The sequence below is a fragment of the Suncus etruscus genome, chromosome 7 (assembly GCF_024139225.1).
Source record: "Suncus etruscus isolate mSunEtr1 chromosome 7, mSunEtr1.pri.cur, whole genome shotgun sequence".
In the NCBI taxonomy this organism is placed as follows: domain Eukaryota; kingdom Metazoa; phylum Chordata; class Mammalia; order Eulipotyphla; family Soricidae; genus Suncus; species Suncus etruscus.
Genome location: NC_064854.1, coordinates 130720158 through 130744074, shown reverse-complemented (window position 1 = coordinate 130744074; position 23917 = coordinate 130720158). Strand labels below are relative to the sequence as shown.

At 45.5% G+C, this 23917-nt stretch overlaps 2 protein-coding genes and 1 non-coding gene across 3 annotated transcripts in view; 2 read left to right on the top strand and 1 right to left on the bottom strand.

Annotated features, from left to right (window-relative positions):
- Positions 1 to 10822, top strand: part of LOC126014438 (translation initiation factor IF-2-like) — a 62671-nt gene extending 51849 nt beyond the window's left edge. Inside the window, exon 3 of the mRNA XM_049777724.1 lies at positions 10535 to 10822. Coding sequence (XP_049633681.1) covers positions 10535 to 10822 — 288 coding nt within the window. The remainder of the gene's footprint in view (positions 1 to 10534) is intronic.
- On the bottom strand, positions 3734 to 3837 carry LOC126014547 (U6 spliceosomal RNA). The gene has a single exon (XR_007497587.1). It is a non-coding gene; the product is annotated as a U6 spliceosomal RNA (small nuclear RNA).
- A 5-nt stretch (positions 10823 to 10827) lies between the features above and the next one.
- DENND6A (DENN domain containing 6A) overlaps positions 10828 to 23917 on the top strand; it is a 50461-nt gene continuing 37371 nt past the window's right edge. The window contains exons 1-3 of the mRNA XM_049777723.1: positions 10828 to 11523; positions 22034 to 22072; positions 22172 to 22214. Of these exons, the coding sequence (XP_049633680.1) occupies positions 10828 to 11523; positions 22034 to 22072; positions 22172 to 22214 (778 nt within the window). The remainder of the gene's footprint in view (positions 11524 to 22033; positions 22073 to 22171; positions 22215 to 23917) is intronic.

Below are 23917 nucleotides of genomic sequence, written 5' to 3'. Positions count from 1 at the left end.
TTCCAAGTGACTCCCGTCTGATCTGTCAAAGTGAAGCAATAGTCCTCACTTACAACCCCTTTGAATCTGAGAAGGCACCGTCACGGTATAAAAAACATTTTTGGGATTTCTGTCCTTTTTTTTTTATTATTCCTTTAGTCACAGTGATTTGCAATTTTATAATACTGTCAATGGAAGAGTTTCATGAATACAACATTCCAACACCACACCCCATACCAGAATGTCTATTTTCCTCCGCTGTTATTTCATGCCCTCCCTCATGCCCTACCCCCTCAACTATTCTTTGGTCCCCTTCACTGTTGCCATAATAAGCTCAGTCCTATTTACCAGTTCTTAGAATCTGTTGTTCTTGGTCTTTCATTATTCCCTTCTATGTTTTTATTTTTTTAATATGTCATATACGAGGGCCTGGAGAGATAGCACAGCAGCGTTTGCCTTGCAAGCAGCCGATCCAGGACCTAAGGTGGTTGGTTCGAATCCCGGTGTCCCATATGGTCCCCCGTGCCTGCCAGGAGCTATTTCTGAGCAGACAGCCAGGAGTAACCCCTGAGCATCACCGGGTGTGGTCCAAAAAAACCAAAAAAAAAAAAAAAGAGAGAGAAATAATTCTTTTTTTTTTTGTTTGTTTTTGTTTTTTTGTTTTTGGGCCACATCCGATGGTGCTCAGGGATTTCTTTTGGCTCTGCACTCAGAAATTACTCCTGGCTGGCTCAGGGAACTATATGGGATTCTGGGCATCAAACCCAGGTTGGCCATGTGCAAGGCAAATACTCTACTCGCTGTGCTATCACTCCGGTCCCTGAAATAAATAATTCTGTACTTCATTGATATAACCTAGTATGATACCTTCCAGTTCTATAATGTAGCAGAAAATTGTATGATTTTTTTTATTTTTTTTATAAAAAATAAAACCAAGGGGCCGGAGAGATAGCATAGAGGTGGGGTGTTTGCCTTGCATGCAGAAGGACGATGGTTCGAATCCCAGCATTCCATATGGTCCCCCGTGCCTGGCAGGGGAGATTTCTGAATGCGGAGCCAGTAGCCCCTGAACGCTGCCAGGTGTGACCCAAACAGCAACAAAACAAAACAAAACAAAAAAAAAAACAAAAAAAAACCATAAGACCAAGTAATATTCCATTGTGTATATGAACCACAGTTACTTAATCCAGTCATTTGTCCTTGGACGCTTGGGTTGTTTCCAGATTTTAGCTATGGTAAATAATATTGCCATTAATATATTAGTGCAAATGTCTTTTCTAAATAGATTTTGTTTTGTTTTGTTTTTTGGGTCACACCCAGCAGCGCTCAGGAATTACTCCTGGCTCTGTGCTCAGAAACCGCCCCTGGCAGGCATAGAGGACCATATGGGATGCCTGGATATGAACCACTGACCTTCTGCACGCATGTCAAACGCCTTACCTCCATGCTATCTCTCCAGACCCCTAAATTTGGGGCCCTCGAGACTAGATGCCAAGAAGTGGAATTGCAGGTCATATGAAAGCTCAATTTTTTTTTTTGGCCACACCCGGCGGTGCTCAGGGGTTACTCCTGACTGTCTGCTCAGAAATAGCTCCTGGCAGGCACGGGGGACCAGATGGGACACTGGGATTTGAACCCACCACCTTTGGTCCTGGATCGGCTGCTTGCAAGGCAAGCGCCACTGTGCTATCTCTCCGGGCCCGAAAGCTCAATTTTTAATTTTTAAAATTTCTTTACTGTCTTCCATAGAGACTGATCCCAACAATATTTGCAATAGTAAGTCTTTAAAATCAGGATTATTACTTCTATATCTTTATTATTTTTTTTTGTTTTGTTTTTGGGCCACACCCGGTGGTGCTCAGGGGTTACTCTTGGCTATCTGCTCAGAAATAGCTCCTGGCAGGCACGGGGGACCCTATGGGACACCGGGATTCGAACCAACCACCTTTGGTCCTGGATCGGCTGCTTGCAAGGCAAACGCTGCTGTGCTATCTCTCCGGGCCCTAATTCTATATCTTATTTGTTTTGTTTGCTTTTTTTTTAGGCCACACCCAGCAGTGCTCTGGAATTACTCCCAGTGGTGCTTGGAGGACCCTATAGGATGCTGGGCATGGCTGAATGGCTTGTCTACGTGCAAGGCAAGTGCTCTGCCTCTGTACTCTCTCTCCAACCCCTTCTGGCTCACATTGTAAACTGAGTGGTTTTTCTTTTTTTTTTTTTTTTACTTAAAATGCACACTTCATGCTACAAATACTCTTAAATGACTTTTTAAATAACTACATGTAGGCGTCTGCAGTGGTTTTCAAGCACTGAGCTGATGGCTGATGTTGATTGATCTGCAAAATTTTCCATAAATTTGTGGGGAAAATCATTGTCACCTTGGTTTTCACTTTGTAGTGTCACGTTTCTAAGCCAACATCCAATGCCAGGGAGATAATTCACTACACTGAGCAGATGTATTACACGCAGAAGACCTGAGACTGATCCCTAGCACCATATGATTCCCCAGTACTTCTTGGACAAATCCCAAGCACTTTGCTGGGAGTACCCCCTGAGCACTGCTGTGTGTGACCAAAATCAAACAAGTAAAAAATAAAATCTTTCATGTGTGGGGGCAGGAGAGATAGCACAGCGATGGGGAGTTTGCCTTGCACTGTAGACAACCTGGGACGACCCAGGTTCGATTCCCAGCATTTCATATGGTTCCCTGAGCCTGCCAGGAACAATTTCTGAGTGCAGAGCCAGGAGTAAGCCCTGAGCACTGCCGGTTGTGGGGATCCCCCTAAAAAAGAAGACCTCCCAAAACAAAACAAAACAAAAACTTAGATGTGAAATACTACTTTAAATCATTCTTAGTTCTATTTTAGTGGTCCTTAAGACATTTCTCCCATTTTTTTTATCAATCTGCAAGTGTTAAAAGGTTGCAAATCATTTATCTGTTGAAATGTATCTGTGATCTTTTGTAGTGAATTCCCTAGAGTTGTGTATTTCAGGTGGCTTTCTATTTTTTACTCTATCACCTTGTTTAGAATTCTACTATTTTGTTTAGCTACAAAAGCAAGGTGTGCCCCTCAAAACAGAAACAAGAGAGAACTGTCTGAAATAATAGACTATTCCTGACTTCTGTTTCCCAGTATTTTGATTTCCCATGAGCAATGAGCAATCACTGATGATGGATTGCTAAGTATCCTTCTGAAATTTCTTTTGACTAATTCTTCACTCCCCTTTCAGTTCTACAGATCTCTGACCTCTGTTTTCAGTCTCTTCATTCTTCTTTTTTAATATTTTAAAATTTTATTTTATTGGGCCCGGAGAAATAGCACAGCGGTGTTTGCCTTGCAATCAGCCGATCCAGGACCTCAGATGGTTGTTTCGAATCCCGGTGTCCCATAGGGTCCCCCGTGCCTGCCAGGAGCTATTTCTGAGCAGACAGCCAGGAGGAACCCCTGAGCACCGCCGGGTGTGGCCCAAAAACAAAAAAAAACAAAACAAAAAGAAATAAAAAAATATTTTATTGAAACAATTGTGATCAATAGAATCCTTCATAAATATATTGACAAGAAATTCTTTTTTGTTTTTATGTTTTGGGGCCACACCCGGTGACACTCAGGGGTTACCTCTGGCTCTGCGCTCAGAGATCACTCCTGAGTGATCCTGAGGACCATATGAGATGCTGGGAATCAAACTCTTGTCCGTCCTGGGTCAGCTGCATGCAAAGCAAATGCCCTACTGTTGTGCTCCCACTCCGCCCCCTTTCTTTTTTTCATGCTTCACAAATTTGCGTGTCATCCTTGTGCAGGAGCCATGCTAACATCTGTATCGTTCCAATTTTAATGTATGTGCTGATGAAGCAAGTACTATTCTTCTTCCTTTGGGAAATAAAAGTATATGAAAACAAATATCCTATCTATTAGAATTATGTGTAAATGTATGCAAAATAGCATATGTAAACTTCATTGGCTATCTTTTCAGTTTTGTATGTTGTCTGCTAGTCATCAAGCTTGTCTCCTGCTTCCGACTAGGCTTGTCAGTTAGAAAAGTAACTTCAAATGGGTGAAAGTTCTTATTTTCATCAAATGAGCATGACTTCTCTTATTTTTCACAATTAGGATTGAACTTCATAAAATAGCTTGGAAATGTTAATTTCATGATTAATTACGATTATGTAATTAACCATTATTACATTATTCATTATAATTACATAATGTACTTAGGAAATAGATTATGTGAGATTTCCACGTTCAAGCATCTGAACATGAAGGGAAAATTCTGTAAACTCGAGCAACAGTGGTTAGAGAGCTGTGTGTGTGTGCGTGCGTGTGCATGTGTGTGCGTGTGTGTGTGTGTATGTACATTCATACATTCATTGAATAAATATTTACCTAGTGCCTCTCTCCTACAAGCACTGTAGAGATATTAGGAATACAAAGATGAAAAACCTGAAAGCTTTTTGAAAAAGTTTTCCACAGACGAATTGTTTACTTGATCACGTATTTTATTTCCTTCCTTGCCTGAAGCCTCCATTCAACATCTCCATTTGAGCATTCTGTCTCTCAGAGACGGCAAAACAGTGGCTCTTGATCCTCTGTGTATTTTCTGGCCACCACAAGTGTGACTGTGCCCAACAACCGACATAGCATATAGCTCAAACGCAAGAAGGAATTCTTCCAACTGCTTGTGTGAATGTGTTGCTAGAACATTTGAACACTTTTCAGATTCTGTTAGGAAAATTAAGACCAGAGATCTGCAACCACAATTCACACCATTATCTAAAGCTCATGTTTTCCTTTATTCTTCTTCCTTCTATTATTTTTCATCTATGAAAATTGCTGAAATACCAAGAGTTTGATTACAGGCGATTAGGGAAGTTTGGAATGTTTTTAATCTTGTGCTCAGTGTTGCTGGTAATATTAGAAGACTATAAGAGCCACGGTCATAATTTTGACTAAAACAACCTACCTTGAGTTGAATGCTCTTCACATCACACACACACACACACACACACAAGTTTAGTTGATAATAAAAGCATCTTGAATTTATGATGTGAGCTGGCTGCCCAAACAAGAAACTGTGATCTGAGGCAGTATTGATAGAAGGCTGGTAGCTGGGGCAAGTAAATTAATAGACCCTGAAAACACTATGAAAAGGCCAGATTGTACCTGAAGAATGATGTTTCCTCTTGGGCAACATATTTAAGGAGTGACCTCGACAAATTGAAGTATACCTAAGTTGGAAAATGGGATGACAAATAGCTTAGAAACAATATCCTTTGAGAAACACACGGTGGGAGTTAATAGTAGTTTTCCCAGAAAGTAGAAGGCCTGAGAGGTGAGAGGACCATTTTCAAATATTAGAAGTGTTAACATCTAGTAGAGCTCTGTATAATTTCAGCGGGCACAACATAGACCACACAGGTGTGCATTGTAAAGTACTTCATCTGTCTCTATAGAAGCAAGACTGTTTCTGTGCCTGGAGATGTGGTTCAAAGACAGAGTCCTTGCCTTGAATGCTGGAGGCTGAACATTTCATCTCACATTGCTCCACCTCAACAAGTGTAACACCCAACTATACTGTGATGAAAATTCCCAGAGGAGGGCCCGGAGAGATAGCACAGTGGCGTTTGCCTTGCAAGCAGCCGATCCAGGACCAAAGGTGGTTGGTTCGAATCCCGGCATCCCATAGGGTCCCCCGAGCCTGCCAGGAGTGATTTCTGAGCAGACAGCCAGGAGTAACCCCTGAGCAACGCCGGGTGTGGCCCAAAAACAAAAAAAAAGAAAAAAGAAAGAAAGAAAGAAGAAAGAAAGAAAGAAAGAAAGAAAGAAAAGAAAGAAAGAAAGAAAGAAAGAAAGAAAAGAAAGAAAGAAAAGAAAGAAAGAAAGAAAGAAAGAAAGAAAGAAAGAAAGAAAGAAAGAAAGAGAAAGAAAGAAGAAAGAAAGAAGAAAAGAAAGAAAGAAAGAAAGAAGAAAGAAAGAAAGAAAGAAAAAAAAAAAAAAAAAAGAAAAAAGAAAGAAAGAAAGAAAGAAAGAAGAAGAAGAAAGAAGAAAGAAAATTCCCAGAGCAGCAAGTGTTCAATTCCCAGTGAGCACTATGACTAAGCATGCAATCGTCATAAACATCATAATCATAAGCATTTGACTCCTGGCAAGCACCACAGCTCCCACTCACCTCGACTTATGAACATTTAGAGGAAAACAACTATTTTGCTAAATAGTGACATTAATATATGGTGTAAGAATTAAGTTGACCAACAGGCATCCGAAAATTCAGGACTGGAAATGGAAGGTTTGGAGAGAGGACTTGAGTCAAGGTCTGTTCAGATTCAGAAGTTCTACTTACAGAACCCTCCAAAGGAAGGAAACTCTCATGGACTGAAAAAATAGCACTTGCCTTGCACACACACAGCTAAACCTGGGTTCAATCTTGTCCCACATGGTTCTCTGAGCCCCGCAAGGAGTGAACCTGAGCAGAGAGCAGGGGCCAAGCCCCAGGTACTTCTGGGCATGTCCCAAAATGAAAAGAAAGCTAGAAATCTAGAAGCAAGCAGGAAACACACTAAGAAGAAAGAAAAAGAACTGCTTTGCAGTTAATGCTTGTATGGGACTTTCTGTATTTCTCTCTCTTTTGAGGGGGGGTTGGGGCACACCCAGCGGCGCTCAGGGGTTCCTCCTGGCTCTGTACTCAGAAATCACTCCTGGCAGACTCGGGGAACCATATGGGATGCCGGGATTTCGAACCTGGGTCTGACCTGGGTTGGCTGCATGCAAGGCAAATGCCCTACCACTGTGCTATCATTCTGGCCCCTATGTTTTCCTCCCTCCCTCCCTCCCTCCTCCCTTCCTTCCTCTCTCCACCCTTCCTTCCTCCCTCCTTCCTTCCTCCTTCCTTCCTTCCTTCCTTCCTTCCTTCCTTCCTTCCTTCCTTCCTTCCTTCCTTCCTTCCTTCCTCCCTCCCTCCCTCCCTCCCTCCCTCCTTCCTTCCTCCTTCCTTCCTTCCTTGTCCTCCTCCTCATTGTTCTCCTTCATCTTCTCTCCTCTTCCTCTTGTCATCCTCCTTCTTGTTCTCCTCTCCTCTTCCTCTTCCTCTTCCTCCTTCTCTCCTCCTTTCCTATTGTATCTTGGGGCTACAACCAATGGTGCTCAGGGATTAATCCTGACTTTGTGCTCAGGACTCATCCCTATTGGTCCTTAGGGGACCATGCAATATTATTCTTAGTCTAAAATTTGGGCCAGGGAACAGTACTGTCTGTATGATAATTGTCTTGCACATGGTCAATCTGGGTTTGATTCCTAAAACTTTATATGGACCCCCAACCCTGCCAGGAGTGATCCCTGAATGTAAAGCCTGGAGTAATCCCTGAGCACAGTCAGATGCAACTCAAAAACAAACAAAAAATAATAAGTCAAAATTTCTTGGAATGACTGTCTATGTTCAAATGTCAAAGAACTACCATTGTGGAAGAACTTCTGTTTAAAGTTCATTAACTATTACAAATGAGGTATCATTAGTATACATTAGGATAGTCTGGCTATTCCTAACAATTCAATACATATGTAATAATCATTTCTATATTAGCAATGCTAAAATGTCTTAGAGTAAATTGCTTATCATGATTATGGTTGATGCTGGTACTAGAATTTGAATTATCTCTGACTTTTTATTTTTCCAATTTTTTCTCTAAAACTGTTTTTAAGACTACAAGCTACCTTTCTTTCCTCATGGTGGGTGTTAATTGCAGAATATAGTTTTTCTTTCTTAACTACTATAGTTTTTCTAGATAGGAGAGTAAGCTCTCTTGGCCAGAGAGTTTGACTTTAACCTTTAGGGCTGTACCTAGTTTGTTTTATGCCCTCAGATGCCTGGGACCAGAGAGATAACTCAAAGGTCTGAGTATATGCTTTGCATGCAGGAAGCTGCTTGATGTCCTGTACTTGCTCTGTAAGGTCCCGTTATCATTTCAAAGAGCAACCCCTCTGCCAAGTGCTGAGTCCAGGAGTAGTAGGCACTTGGCTCCCCAACTTCCCAGGGTTTGTCCCAAACTCCCCACTAAAATTTGAAGAGCATGTAGAAGCCATATTTGACCAATCAAGGAAATTTGATTGGCAGTACAGGAAAAATGTAAGGATTTAAGGCTAGATTAAAATTAGAGACCTGGGCTTAAATCTTTGTCCGGTCATTTGCTGGTTGTGATTGTGACTATGTCACATAGAGCCCTGGCTTTTTATCTGTAAAATGGTAATAATTGGCCAGAACAATAGTCCAGTAGGTGACCCAGGTTTATCTTCAGATTCCCATATTGTCTCCCCAAGCACCACCAGAAGTGACTTCTGAATGCAGAACCAGGAATAACTCCTAAACACTGTGTGGGGTGTGGTCCCGAAACAAACAAGCAAACAACAAAAAAAGGAATAATCATAGGATCTATTTTGGACTCTTGGGAAGATTAAAAAAATATAAGGTCTGTAGAAGCATGAACTTTTTCTTTAAAGAAAAAATATTCTGGGGCCGGAGAGATAGCATGGAGGTAAGGCGTTTGCCTTGCATGCAGGAGGTCAATGGTTCGAATCCTGGCATCCTATATGGTCCTCCGAGCCTGCCAGGGGCGATATCTGAGCACAGAGCCAGGAGGAACCCCTGACACTGCCGGGTGTGACCCAAAATCCAAAACTATATATATTCTTTTTCTTTTTATTTGGGACACACCCAGAGGTACTCCTGGCAGGTTTGGGGAACGATATGGGGTGCTGGGAACCAAACCCAGGTCCGTCCCGGGTCTGCTGTGTGCAAGGCAAATGCCCTACTGCTGTGCTATTGCTCTGGCCTCAGAAGAAAATGTTTATGGGAGCCAAAGAGATCATACAGATTAAAGTGTTTGCCTTGGACACACTCGACCTGAATTTGATTCCCAGCACCACCTATGATCCCCCAAATACCATCAGGAGTGAGCCTTGAGCATAGAGCCAGGAGTAAGGAGTAAGCCTTATATGTAGCTCTGAAACAAACAATGAAAATATTTGAATAAAATACATTTACTTATTTTGGTTCTGGGGTCACATTCCTGAGGGCTGGAGGTGGCAATGCTGAGGAGCTTTATGTTCAGGGTACCTTTGGCACTGGGGATCCAATCAATCAAATAAGGCAAGTTAATCCCTGAAACATAGTTCTAACTTCTAGAATACATTTATCACGAATTATTTGCCCATTGTCTTTAACTAATTTTTCTATTGGGATATTATTGTGTGAGTTGCCTATTTGCTTTCTTACTCTGGGGTTTATAAAATTACTTTCACTCTAATAGTAGCAATCTGGGTCAATAATCGGTAAAAAAAATAAAATTACTTTCACTCTAGTAGTAGCAATCTGGGTCAATAATCGGTAAAAAAAAAAATAGAACAGATGTAGTGTCTTTTGTGTGCCCACTCCAGTGCTGATCTCTGAAAATGCAAAGTTACTCGTGTGTATGTCCTTGCTGCACTATTAACAACCTGGCGTGCAGAAAGGTGTGTCGTATGTGTGTGTTTTGAGTCACAGGCACCCAGGCCACGAGAGATGTCGAGGCTTTGGTGGAGAAATAGGTGAGTCAAAGCACAGGTCTCTGAGTCAGCCTGATGCACTAGGAGCCACCATGGAGTTGTGATCCTTGTTGGCAAATCAGTCACACACACGTACACACACGCCTCAGCCATCAACTTCCTGGTTTATTGAGCAGTAACTGTGATAGCCACAGCACAACTGTGGCGGTGATTCAGCGAGGTCCCATTTGTTAAGTGCTTGCTCGGAGGTGGTCAAGCGTTTACCATAATGTCTCTGTCCTTTTTTTTAAATTTAAATATAGTTGGTTCCCCCCCACAAAGTAGTTCAGGAGTTATACAGTCATACAATGTATAACCATCACGAGTGCAAATTCCTGCCACAATGTTCCCAGCCTCGGTCCCTCTCACTTTCCCATGGCCCACCTCTCCCCTTCCCGTCTCTGGGGCATGCAACTCTCTCTGTCCCTGTCTCTCTGTCTCTCTTTCTCCCTCTCTCCCTTTCTCCGTCTTTCTCCCCTCCCTCTCTTTTCCTTGACGCTAATTTGCACTACTGCTAAAGACGGGGTGCCATGCATGTCCCTCTATGCCCTTTTCAGCCCCCAGTTCTCGCCCAGAGTGATCAGTTCCAACCATCAGGATCAGAGCAGACCCTTCTTAGGGTCTGAATGATAGCACAGCGGGAAGGGCCTTTGCCTTGCACGGGGCCGACCCGAGTTCGATCCCCGGCATCCCATAGGGTCCCCAGGAGTGACTTCTGAGTGCTAGAGCCAGGAGGAACCCCTGGCGTCGCCGGGTGTGGCCCTTCTCTCCTGTTTCTCTGCAGTGCTCAGGGAACAAACCGGCGCAAAGCATGAGCTTCGGCCTCTTTGGCCATCCACTCCTTTGGGCCCCACAGCTGTCCTGCCATTATTTTTCTTAAAAAAGTGTCGCTCCGAACACAATTCACTGCTTGGCCGGGGACGGTGAAGGCGAGTCGGCTGCTTTCCTAGGTTCTCGGCCGCCAAGGACCAGGGCGGCTTTGACAGCTCGGCAGGGCCCGGCGTGGCGTCACGCCATCTGCCCCGCCCACCGCCCAATCGCACTGGACTCCCGTCGCCCCGCCCACACCACGGCTCTATGCCCCGCCCATAGCCCAGACCAGCCAATCCCATAGTCGAGCGCACCGAGGCCCGCCCCTCTCCATCCCAGCCCCGCCCGCCTCCCCGTCGGAACCCGCCGTCAGGTGGGACGAGGCCCCGCCCATCGCCCCGCCCATCGGGTCCCAGAGCCCCGTGGGCAAGAAGAGGCCCCGCCCCAGCCCCGCCGGCCCTTAGCCCCGATGGACGCCCAGCGTCAACTGGACCGAGGCCCCGCCCCTCCCTCTCATCGCCCCGCCCGTCGCCCAGCTCAGCAGTCGCAGAACCTAGTGCGCCGAGGCCCCGCCCCTCTCCGTCCCAGCCCCGCCCATCTCCCTCGTCCTGTTTGGACGAGGCCCCGCCCGTCGCCGCACCGGACTACTCCCAGAGTCACGTGGGACGAGTCTCCGCCCCTCCCTGCCATCGCCCCGCCCATCACCCAGCTCAGCCAGTCGCAGAGCCTAGTGCGCCGAGGCCCCGCCCACCCCGCCAGACTCCCGGCACCACGTGATCCTAAAAGCCCGCCCGCCGCTCTCCCTCGGCCCGCCCCGTCCCTCCCCGCCCCGCCGCTCCGCCGGGCTGCGGCAGTCCGTCGCCGGCGCCTGCGCAGTGCGGGGCGCGCTCTGCGGCGCGAGGCGCGGCGGAGCCGAGCCAGCGGCGGGGGCGTCCGGCCGATGGCGCTGCCGGGCCCCGGCTCCCGCGCCCGCGAGCCGCCGGCCGAGGCGGAGGCGGCGGCGGCGGCGGCGGCGGCGGAGGAGCGCGAGGCGGCGTCCGCGTTGCCGGAGGACGAGGCGGCGGCGGGCGGCGCGCGGGGCCCGCTGCGCTGGGACGGCTTCGCGGCCTGGCTGCAGTGCGCGTGCGTGGTGGGCTTCGACCTGGAGCTGGGCCAGGCCGTCGAGGTGGGTCGCGCGCGTGCGCGTGAGAGCGAGCGCCGGGCAGCCCCGGGGCGGGCGTGCGCGCGCAGCCAGCCGGGCCCCGGCCCCCGGCCCCGCCGCTGCTCCGGGCAGGTGCACCGCCGGCCCCGGTCACGCTGCGCTCGGCTTCCGTGCTGGCGCTCTCCGGGGACCCCGCGCTCGGCTGCGAAGCCCCGAGCCCAAACCGGCCCCCTGGGTGGCGCCGAAGGCCTGGAGGCAAGCGCTGAGTCTGAGGGCAGCGCGGCGAGCGCCGACCCGGACTTGCCAGCTGCCCCGGTGGCTCTCGCGGCGCTTCTTCCCGCTCCTCCTCCTCCAAAGCTCCGCACCCTCACCCTCGCCCTGGGCTCGCAGCTGCTGTCACACGGAACCCGTGTCCTGCCTGCAAGGCCACTGTCTGAATCCCCTTGTACGGTCTCCGAAGCCCCACCTTGTCCCCAGCTGTCAATGAACCTTCTCATTCTGTGTGTGTGTACCAAGACGACTTCCTTTTAGCCCAACCCTAGCGGTGTTCAGGTGTTCTCTGCATTCTGGCTTCGTGGCCGCCAGTCGTGCTAAGACTGGAACTTGCCCAAACCGAATTCAAGGCAGGTGTCCTGCCCACTGGAGGACCCCTCTGGCCCTTACTGGATGTAGTGCTATGAATTGACCGGTAAATGGCCATGGAGTTGGTCTTATCTGAGGGTGCACATGGGTTATTCCTGGCAGGCTCCGGGGACCATATGGGAAGCCTGGAATTCCGAACGCGTTTGGCTGCATGCAAGACAAATGCCCTTTCTGCTGTGCTACCTTTTGGACCCCAAGGGAGCCTTTTTCTTTTTCTTTTTCTTTTTTCATGAAGAAGTACTGCCTTTGTATTAAACCTTTCTTCTGTTTTAGGCAGTTCAGTACACATTCAGTTTCCAGTAAGAGCTCAGCATTATGCCGCTGGCTGGCATACAGCCATGAACAAGTTGCTCAAATTTGTATGTAGGAATTATAATTTAGGAGAGGACCAAGAATTAGTGTAACAGTAACAAATGAGTGCATAGCACACAGTGGTGTTCAATAAATACTAGTGGATAGGACTAAGGAATTTGAGCAATTTTGTTTATTTTATTTGAGCTAGAAACTAGTCCCAAAGACGTTTTTTTTGGGGGGGGGTCCACACCCGGCGGCCTTCAGGGGCTACTCCTGGCTCTGCTCTCAGAAATCACTCCTGGCTCTGGGAACCATATGAGATGCCCAGGGTCGAATCTGGGTCTGTCCTGGGTTAGCCAATGCTCTACCAAGGCAAATGCTCTAGCCCATCAAAGACTTTTTTTTTGGTTGTTTTGTTTTGGGGCCACACTCGGTGATGCTTAAGGGATACTCCTGGAGCTCAGAAATTGCTCCTGGCTTGGGGGACCATATGGGACACCGGGGGATCGAACCGCTCTCGTCCTAGGTCAGTGCTTGTAAGGCAAATGCCCTACCGCTTGCACCATCACTCCGGGCCCCTATCAAAGATTTTTTTAAGATATCTATAAATCATCTTTATTTACCTATTCTCAAGTTCTACATAAAATAGAATATTGAAATAGAATCAATCCTCCTGCATAGGATTAGTGGATTTAATTATAAGCATTTTATTTATTTAATTTTTTGGTTTTTGGGCCCCACCCGGTGGCGCTCAGGGGTTACTCTTGGCTGTCTGCTCAGAAAAAGCCCCTGGCAGGCACGGGGGACCATATGGGACACCAGGATTCGAACCAACCACCTTTGGTTCCTGGATCGGCTGCTTGCAAGGCAAACGCCGCTGTGCTATCTCTCCAGCCCCTAATTATAAGCATTTTAAATAGCTAAAGGAGGTCCTTAACCTGTCATTTGGGACATTCCTTACAAGTTTGTTTTTTTTTCCTTTCAGATTTTTGGGTCACATCCAGTGATGCTCAGGGTTTACTCCTGGCTGTGTACTCAGGAATTAATCCTGATGGTGCTGAGATACTACAGATCGAACCTAGGTCGGGCACCCAAGTGCCTAACCCATTGTACAGTCTTTTTTTTTCCTGTATTTTGTTTTCTTTGTCCCCCCTCCCCCCCCCCCCAGTGTTCAAGAGCCGGGCAGTGCCACTCCCAGAATTAACTGGTAAGGTGTGTGCTGGAAGAGGTGATATTGTAATATCTGGGCTATTGAAGATTGAACTCTTGTACTCCAGTGTGCAGAACATGCACTTCAACCCTTTGAGCTACCTGTCCCCTATGATAATCTTGTTTGTTTCTTTGTTTTTGGGTCACACCCTGCAGAGCTCAGGGGTTACTCCTGGCTCTACTCTCAGGAATTGCTCCTGGCAGGTTTGGGGGACCATATAGGATGTCAGGATTTGAACCACCGTTCATCCTAGATTGGCTGCGTGCAAGGCAAACAAACGCCCTATTGCTATGCTGTCTCTCCGGCCCCTGTCTGTAATTTTGAATTGGGGCAACACCCAGTGATGTTCAGGACTGACTCCTGGCTCTGAGTTCAAAAGATCACTCCCGGTGGAGCTCAGGGGACTGTGTGCAGCATTGGGATTGAACCTGGGTTAGCAACGTGCAAGGCAAGGATCTCAGCTGCTATGCAATAATAATTTATTTTGGGGGGTCACACCTAGCGATGCTCAGGGGTCATTCTTGGTTCTGCACTCAGGAATGCATTGGATGGGATGCCAGGGATGGAACTTGGCTTAGCTACAGGGATGGCAGGCACCGTACTTACTGTACTATCATTCTGGCCCTAACAGCATTTTTTAACAAGTTAAATACTAGCATAATTAAGATACTACAAAACTACATTATTAAGGAACTTCCTTTAAATTTTATCTTCGTATGTGCTATTGTATAATGTTTCCTTTCTTTCGGAGCATACTAGGGATGGAGTTTAGTGCATCCCACACAGGAGCCAACTGCTCAGCACTGAGCCCAAGCCCTCATTGCTCATTGTCTGCTTTAAGTTAGTCTTTGACGTTGTAATGATGCTTACATCAAGATTCATTGTATCATGATTTGCTGGGGAGAGAGCCAGAGATATAGATCGTATCCTTGATATGCGAAAGATCCCACGTTAAATTCGCAGCCGCGCATACTGGAGCCTTCATGTGTGGTGCTGGTGCTCACGTTTACCCAGTTCTCCCGGGTATGGATCTGGGGCTGCTTTCTTCACGGTGAGATTCGAGCCCCAAACCTCTGGCTTGCGCTTCCCAGGACACCTACCCTTTCTTCCGGCATTGCTGGGAGTAATCCGGCATCCCATAGGGTCCCCCGAGCCTGCCAGGAGCGATTTCTGAGCGCAGAGCCAGGAGGAACCCCTGAGCACCACTGGGTGTGACCCAAACACCAAAAATAAAATAGTTTCATTGTTTATTGCTTTGGGGTTATGCCAGGTAGTACTTGGGTTTCCCCTGGGCTGGTGTTGGCATGGGTGGTGGCGGGAGTTGCTGCTTGTATGCTTGGGGTTCTTTCATGCAGTGCCTGGAATTGGACCCAGGTCTTATTCAAGAAAAGGCATTTACTTTTACCTCTCAGCCACATCCCTGGCCCTACATTTGCTGATTTCAGAACATAGAAGGAGGATGGGAAAGTCTCTAGTAAAACATACATAGAAGGAGAAACATCCCCCAGTGCAAACTAGTTTTCTGGCTCTGAGAAGTGTGGAGTATTGATGCACACTGCAACTTTGACAGTGAAGGAAAAGGGCCAGAAATGGGGCTGAATGACAGAGGACTTGCCTTGTATGGTGTGAATACCTGAGTTCCATTTCTGGCACCCAAGTACACCAGCAGTAACCCCTGAGCACTACCCAACATAGCCCCAAAGCAATAGATTAAAGAAGGAAAAGGAGTCCCTGTTAGTAAATTTTATAATAAAATAGTTGAGAAATAAACTTGGGGCCGGAGAAATAGCATGGAGGTAAGGCATTTGCCTTGCATGCAGAAGGACGGTGGTTCAAGTCCTGGCATCCCAAATGGTCCCCCGAGCCTGCCAGGAGCGATTTCTGAGCATAGAGCCAGGAGGAACCCCTGAGCACTACCAGGTGTGACCCACATACCAAAAAAAAAAAAAAAAAGAGAGAAATAATAGCCAAGGAAGGACCAAGGTTCGATCCCCCGGCGTCCCAGATAGTCCCCCCCAAGCCAGAGGCGATTTCTGAGCGCTTAGCCAGGAGTAACCCCTGAGCATCAAATGGGCGTGGCCCAAAAAACCAAAAAAAAAAAAAGAAAAGAAAAGAAAACCTAATCTGAGGGACCAGAGAGAGCTCAAAGTGCTAAATTATTTCTGTAAGGTGGCAGATTAGGTCCTGACTGCATGTTCCTCCTGGGATTCCCCCTTTTTCCCCAAGCAGAGAAGAGGAAGCACCTTCATGAATGAGCCAAAAACCTAAAGGAAAAAACCCTCAGTTTGATCAATAATATCCTAGAACTCGCCTGCATCATCTAAAAGATAATCGTTGAATTGCAGATTTGTAAGAATGTTTTGCTGTCACAGAAAGTACCTTTGCAAAATTTTTACACATGCATAAATGCTGCCATTTATTTCCGCTTAAATCCTTTGGTTTTGGTTTTGCTTTTGGGCCACAGTCTGTGGCGCTCAGGGGGTTACTCTTGGCTCTGTGCTCAGGACTCACTCCTGGCAAGCTCAGAGGACTATGTGGATAGTCAGTGGCACGATTGCGTGCAAGGCAAGACACCCTGAGCTATAAATCCTTTAAATCCTTTTTTTTTTTCTTTTTTGGTTTTTGGGTCACACCCGGCAGCACTCAGGGGTTACTCCTGGCTCTATGCTCAGAAATCGCTCCTGGCATGTCCAGGGGACCATATGGGATGCTGGGATTCGAACCACCAACCCTCTGCATGAAAGGCTATGCCTTACCTCCATGCTATCTCTCCAGCCCCTCTTTAAATCCTTTCTAAAGAGAAATACCCTAGGACCGTGTTTCTCATACCCAGGAGAGTGGTAGCATTCTCAGGTGCAACTGGGTCGCACTTTTTACTTGTTTGTGACCATACCCACCAGAACTCACAGTCATTCCTGTCTCTGTACTCTGAAATCACCCTCGGTGGCAGGCTCGGAGACCTATGGGATGCCAGGGATTGAACCTGGTCAGCCGCGTGCAAGGCAAATGCCCTATCTGCTGCGGCCCCTCTCGATGATTTCTTTGGCTAGCTAGAATCCGTATGACCTGGCACATCACTTAGCTTGTGGCTCATTCATAAGCTTCTATGATAGTACGGTTAAGTTAACATTGGGGAAGCATTTGGAGCGGTATCTGGAACCCAGGAATGCCCTTGTAAGCCATTTTGGGAAGGGCCGACCTAAAGCAGCACTTCCTCTGAGGGCACAGCTGTGTTCCAAGATAGCCAAGATGCAAACCACATGGGAGTCCAGAAAAACAGCTAGAATCCAGAATTAGGGGAGATTTCTTGCTTTTCATGCTGTGTATTTTGTCTCATGTTCCTAGCAAACTGCTTTTCTTTCTGTGAACTCTGATGGCAAAGTCGTCCTTTGCAGCCACTTGAAAGAAGAGAGTGACCATTGTGGGGACTGTAGAACGTTTAACTTGATATCCAACAGACACTCGTTCTCATTCCGGAAATTAGAGGGAAAAGTCTTGAGCTCTGATTTGGGGCAGAGTCTCAATCTGCTGTGATCAGACAAGGGTCATGGTGCCAGGAAAGGGGCCCTCATTCTATAAAGTGTTTGCTAGATGGAACAAGAAAGTTAAGGGGGTCTCTTGAACTCGGAATAAATAGAACGCAAAATCTATCGGCTCGGGATGTCTCCTGATGTGACCTTGGTGACCCTGATGCTTTAGGATGGATCCAAGAGTTCTCCGGAACCGGGTTTGCAATCCCGTGGCTTTGAAATTACCTGTAGATAATAAAACTCGTAATTATTTGCAACTAGAATTAATTGCCTCGTTTATTCCAGTTTTTCCCCACGATTGAGTCTCTTACGTTTATTGTTGAAGATTTGGCAAGGAAGAAAATTGGAAACACTTAAAACTTCACATAATTCTACTGAGACAATTGCTGTTAATATTTAACATTTTTGGGGTAAAGCTTCCCCTGCTCCCTTTACATAATTTTGTATCTGTTAAGAATTACTCAGACCCAGGCCCAGAGAGATAGCACAGGGGCGTTTGCCTTGCAAGCAGCCAATCCAGGACCAAAGGTGGTTGGTTCGAATCCCGGTGTCCCATAGGGTCCCCCGTGCCTGCCAGGAGCTATTTCTGTGCAGACAGCCAGGAGTAACCTCTGAGCACCGCCAGGTGTTGCCCAAAAACCAAAAAAAAAAAAAAAAAAAAAAGAATTACTCAGACCCATGCAAATAAATTAAATAAAAGACAAAATGGCTCTAAGAAGCTTTTTATTATTCTATTGTAGGACAAAGGTCAATCTCCTGGGATTTGAAAAGCTTTGCGTTTTTGCCTTTCTTTGACATTGTGTCTCTTTCTCTTACATGTTTATTCCACTGTCCATGTTGAGACCAGTTTCCCCTTCAGGGACTCAGTTGTTGTTTTTAAATTTATTTTGGGTTACTATGATGGTAATCAAACTCTAGTATTCTGGAGCCAGAGTAAAGTTTAAATCAAATACTGGGATATTTGATTCATCAAGCTAGGTGTTCTTTACTGGCTAGCTGTGACTAGGAGATAAAGTTTCACCGCTAGTAATAGCCTCTTAGCCTAGCAGGGGAGTCTCCGTTAGTCACTGGCTGGATCACAGTGACCTAAATTGGCCACTCTAAAAGTATGCTTTTATTTTTTTATTAACATTTTCGCAACTTGACAGATCATTAAATTTTATTTTATTGTGGGCAGAGTTTGGTTAGGCCACACCCAGCAGCGTTCAGGGGATTACTCCCGGCTCTGCACTCAGAAGTTAATCCAGCAGGCTCTGGCGACCATATGGGATGCTGGGGATCAGCGGCAGTGTGTAAGGCAAACGCCCTACCACTGTGCTATCACTCTGACACCTGCCTGTACTCACTTTCTAGCCCCAATACTAGGTGTTCTTTTTTTTTAATCCTTTGTGTACATTTAGATTTACTTTTAGTTACAAAATAATTCAGTTTCTCTAAACTTAACATTTTATCTAAACATAGTTTTCAGTAATCAAACTAAAAACATTGATAATAACAGTATGGATTTCTCCAGTTTTTCTACAAATGACCTTTTTATTCAGCATCCAATCCAGCTTCCTATGTCACATCTAGGTTTCATATTCCTCCAATATCCTTTACAACCTGCAAAAGTTCTCAATATTTTATAATATTCTGTGACCATGGCCTTTTGTAAGAATACTGGTGGGGCCGGTGAGGTGGCGCTAGAGGTAAGGTGTCTGCCTTGCAAGCGCTAGCCAAGGACAGTTTGATCCCATATGGTCCCCTCAAGCCAGGGGCAGTTTCTGAGTGCTTAGCCAGGAGTAACCCCTGAGCATCAAACGGGTGTGACCCCCCCAAAAAAAATACTGGTTACATATATTATAATTTGTCTTATTTTCATTTTTTCTAATATATTCTCATGGTATATGTTATTAGAAAGAATATCCACAAAGTATTTTCCCTCTTGTAATTAATAAGTACTTATTTTGTTGGGGATAATTTAAGATGGCAATTCAAACTAAATTACTAATCCATACTCTAACAATTTTAGCATTCTTATCCAAAATAGTGGGATATATGTGTATATATATATACATATACATATACATATACATATCTTTTGGGCCATACCTAGCTGTGCACAGAGATTACTCCTGGCTTGCACTGAGGAATCACTCCTGATGGGCTTGGGGTACCTTATAGAGTAATGGGGATTGAACCTGGGCCAGGTGTGCGCAAGGCACACTTATGCCCCATTTGCTGTGCTGTCTTTTTTGCTTCTTAAGTGAATCTTTTTTTTGTTTGTTTGTTTTTGGGGTTTTTGGGTCACACCCTGCAGCGCTCAGGGGTTACTCCTGGCTCTATGCTCAGAAACTGCCCCTGGCAGGCTCGGGGGACCCTTTGGGATGCTGGGATTTGAACCATCGTCCTTCTGCATGGAAGGCAAACACCTTACCTCCATGCTATCTCGCCAATCCCTTAAGTGAATCTTTTTACAAGCAGTTACTCTGGTGTTCTTTTTTTATGGGGGGGGGGGCACACCCAGCGACACTTGGGTTACTTCTGGCTATGCGCTCAGAAATCGCTCCTGGCTCATGGGATGCTGGGAATGGAACCCGCTTCCATCCTGGGTCAGCCACGTCCAAGGCAAATGAAATACTCTACCACTGTGCTATCACTCCGGCCCTACTCTGGTGTTCTAATATAATTTTCTGGGGTTGTTTATTTTTTTTGTGTGTCATCTATTAATGTTTGGGTGTTAATCTTGGCTTAGTTTTTTTGGGGGAAACCATACGGTGTTGGGATAAAACTCAGGCCTCCTGCATGTAAAGTTAGTGTTCCTAGCCAATAATTTTCTGTGTTCCTTTATTCCGTTTATTAGTTGGAGTCATTAACAAGGAATGTTTGTCTTCTGTCTAGCTCAATATGTACTCAAGTGTACTCATTTAGATTATTTAGATAATGGTCTAATGTTTTTATTTGTTTTGGGGGGCAACACAGATGGGTGATAAAGGCCTACTTCTGACTTTGTTCTCAGTATTGTTTCTGGTGGGCTCAAAGGAACATAATTTTGCTAGTGACTGAACCCTGGTTGGCTGCATGCAAGACAAGCACTCTACCTGCTGTACTGTCTCTTTAGACAGTTCTATCTTCTATCATTTTATTGACTAAAGTTTCCCAAATTTTTCTATTTTTGGGTGGTTGATTCTAGTCTTTTGTCCATAAAACACACCCTTATATGATATTTTTCTCTTACTATTTTCTTTATGGCATTACTATTTGTTTATGGCATTTATGGATGTACCAGTCACAGGAATAGGCCCCTTCTCCAAGAAATAGATCTGGGACCATGGTTTTTCACAGTAGGTGGAAATGTTAGAATATGCTGGGATGAGAAGCAAATAGACTTAAACTTGAAAAGAACAGTCCATGTAAAGCATTTTGGAGGTCCTGGAGAGGTAGCAAAGTGGGTAGGGTGCTTCTCTTGCACAGGGCTGACCCAGTTTTAATCCCCAGCATCCTGTATGGTCTCCTGAGGCCTCACCCCCAGTAATTCCCGAGTGCAGAGCCAGGAGTAACCCCTGAGCGTTGCCAGGTGTGGCCCCAAAACAGAAACAAAACATTTTGTGATGCTGTTTATATTACTGTATACGATTTTAGTTCACTTAGTATACTTCAGTGAGCTACTTTACCCCATTATTACATAGAATAGTTATATGTCATCCATTTTGGGCATTAGTAATGCTAGTGCATAAAGCTTTTGGCTTCTAGCCTCCTCTCATTTATTTCTTAAGAGGTCTGAATCACCAGAGTGATTTTAGCTGAAGCTCACCGTCCCCCTTTGATAACTCCCAGGAATGTCTGTGGTTTGGGGCAGAGCTATTTGGGTTCTCTGTTGTGGAGAGGAAAGTCTGCGAGCAAGAGATGTCTCCAAGAACTGGTGCCAGACCACAGTTGATTTCCACATGGGTCCCAGGAGCAAGCCAGTAGTGGTCACCTAAACCTGTATTTTGTGGGTGTGTGTGTTTGTGCTGCCAGAAAGTGGGCCAGTATTCAACTACATTCCTATCCCTAAACTTTGTTTTTACAAAGTAAAATATGTAGATAGATAATATCTAATTTAGTAACTGGCATTGGTCAGCATACTCGACACGGTCTTTTGTTATTTGACTTGGGAGCAAGGCTTGTTTTATTTTATTTTATTTTATTTTTTTAAATTTTTTTGCTTTTTAAGCCACACCCTGTGATGCTCAGGGGTTGGTTACTCCTGGCTTGGGGGGCCATATGGGACTCGGGATTGAACTCAGGTTTGTCCTGGGCAGCCACGTGCAAGACAAAGGCCCTACTGCTCTGCTATCGATTTTGCCCCTGTTTTGTTTGAGCACTGCCACATCCAGCAGTGCTCAGGGCTTATTTGTGACTCTGAGCTCAGGGATCACTCCTGGCTGTGTTCAGAGGACCATTTGGAGGTGCCAGGATGAAACCTGGGTCAGTCAGCCGCTTGCAAGACTTACTGACTTACCTACAGTACTGTCTCTCTGTCGCTACTTTATTTTTTTTAATTGCATTTTAAGAACTCTTAACATTTTACTGTCTGACCAAAACCATCATAGCAACCATCTTATAAGTGCTTATTAATGTTTATAACATAGAGCTGAAGCAATAGTATGTTGTTTAGGGCGTTTGCCTTGCATACATACAGCCCATGCAGTTCGACCTCTGGCAACTTCTATGGTCCCGAGTTTACCAGGAGCGGTTCTGAGTGCAGAGCCAGAAGTAAGCCCTGAACACCTCTGGGTGTGTCGTATCCCCCTCTCCCACAATATAGGGAAACAAAAGAAAAATATTTATAATATATATTCAGTATATTTATCTGACACAGCTCTTTTTCTTCCAGGTAATATATCCTCAACATTCCAAACTTACTGATAAAGAAGTAAGTAAAAATATTGCTCTGCATGGACAACTAGTTTGTTTTGTGTGTTTTTATTGGTGTGTATGTCTCAGCATATATAGCTTTTGTTTTCTTTTTCAGAAAACCAATATTTGCTATTTGTCTTTTCCAGATTCAAATTCAGGTAACTATTTTTTATATGGTGTTTGTTAAATTTTCTACTCAGCTTGATGCTCTTTAAAAGTTGATTGAAATAGCATGTTAGAAGGCAAACTAGGGCCTGGAGAGATAGCACAGCGGTGTTTGCCTTGCAAGCAGCTGATCCAGGACCAAAGGTGGTTGGTTCGAATCCCGGTGTCCCATAGGGTCCCCTGTGCCTGCCGGGAGCTATTTCTGAACAGACAGCCTGAGCACCGCTGGGTGTGGCCCAAAAACCAAACCGAAGGCAAACTAAATTTCAGACTAACAGGTCAGTGATCATTTGGTTACAAATTTAGTGATTCTTAGTCATGTCTTGTTAGTTTTAATTGGTTTAGCTTTAAAAAAAGCTATTGTGTTGTAGTGGCATAAATCATCAAGAGATATTAAACATTTTGAAATAATATAAGAATTGGAAATGAGGGGGCCGAGAGATAGCATGGAGGGTAAGGCGTTTGCCTCTCCTGCATGAGAGGTCATCGGTTCGAATCCCGGCGTCCCATATATGGTCCTCCCGTGCCTGCCAGGAGCAATTTCTGAGCCTGGAGCCAGGAATAACCCCTGAGCACTGCCGGGTGTGACCCAAAAACCACAAAAAAAAAAAAAAAGAATTGGAAATGAATTACATTGGTATGTTTAAAGATTCATGGTAATTTAATTTTAATTTGGGATTTTGAATTTTGCCAAGAATTCTGTAAAGCTGGGGGTGCGGAGCGATAAACAGCTTTAGGTAGGGCATTTATTTGCCTTGCAGGTAACTGACCCAGGTTTGATCCCTGGCACTCATAGTGTCCTCGTAGCCTGCAGGAATAATTTCCGAGCTCAGGGCCACGTGTAACCCAAGTTCTGCTAAGTTGACCCAAAAAACCAAAAAGACGGACCTGGTTCGATTCCCAGCATCCCATATGGTTCCCCAAGCCTGCCAGGATCGATTTCTAAAGCACAGAGCCAGGAGTAACTCCTGATCACCTCTGGGTGTAGCCCCTAAAACAATAAAGAAACAAACAAAAACAGGTAGGCAATAGCATTGATTCCGATTACGTTTTATGGCTACCAATTCTTTGAGTTTATTTATATGAGTCAGTGCATGTAAATACTGCCTTGGTGTTTAGGAATACCATATAAGTTATTTTATTATTATGAAGCTGGTTTTTCTAGTCTTTTCTTTTTTTTTTTTTTTTTTGGTTTTTGGGCCACACCCGGTGTACGCTCAGGGGTTACTCCTGGCTATTGCGCCTCAGAGAAGTCGCTCCTGGCTTGGGGACCATATGGGACGCTGGGGGATCGAACCGCGGGTCCGTCCTAGGCTAGCGCAGGTAAGGCAGGCACCTTACCTTTAGCGCCACCGCCCGGCCCCTTTCTAGTCTTTTTTCAAACTCTCACTGTGTGTGGTCCTACTTCTTGTATTTCTCATTCAAATGTTTTTTAACCGTATAGTGACCAGAGCATTCAACTTCTTAGCTCCAAACAGCCAGACCCTATGAAGAAAGACTGGAATTATCTTTCTTTTTTTTTTTTTTTTTTTTTTTTTTTTTTGGGTCACACCCGGCAGTGCTCAGGGGTTATTCCTGGCTCCAGGCTCAGAAATTGCTCCTGGCAGGCACAGGGGACCATATGGGACGCCGGGATTCGAACCGATGACCTCCTGCATGAAAGGCAAACGCCTTACCTCCATGCTATCTCTCCGGC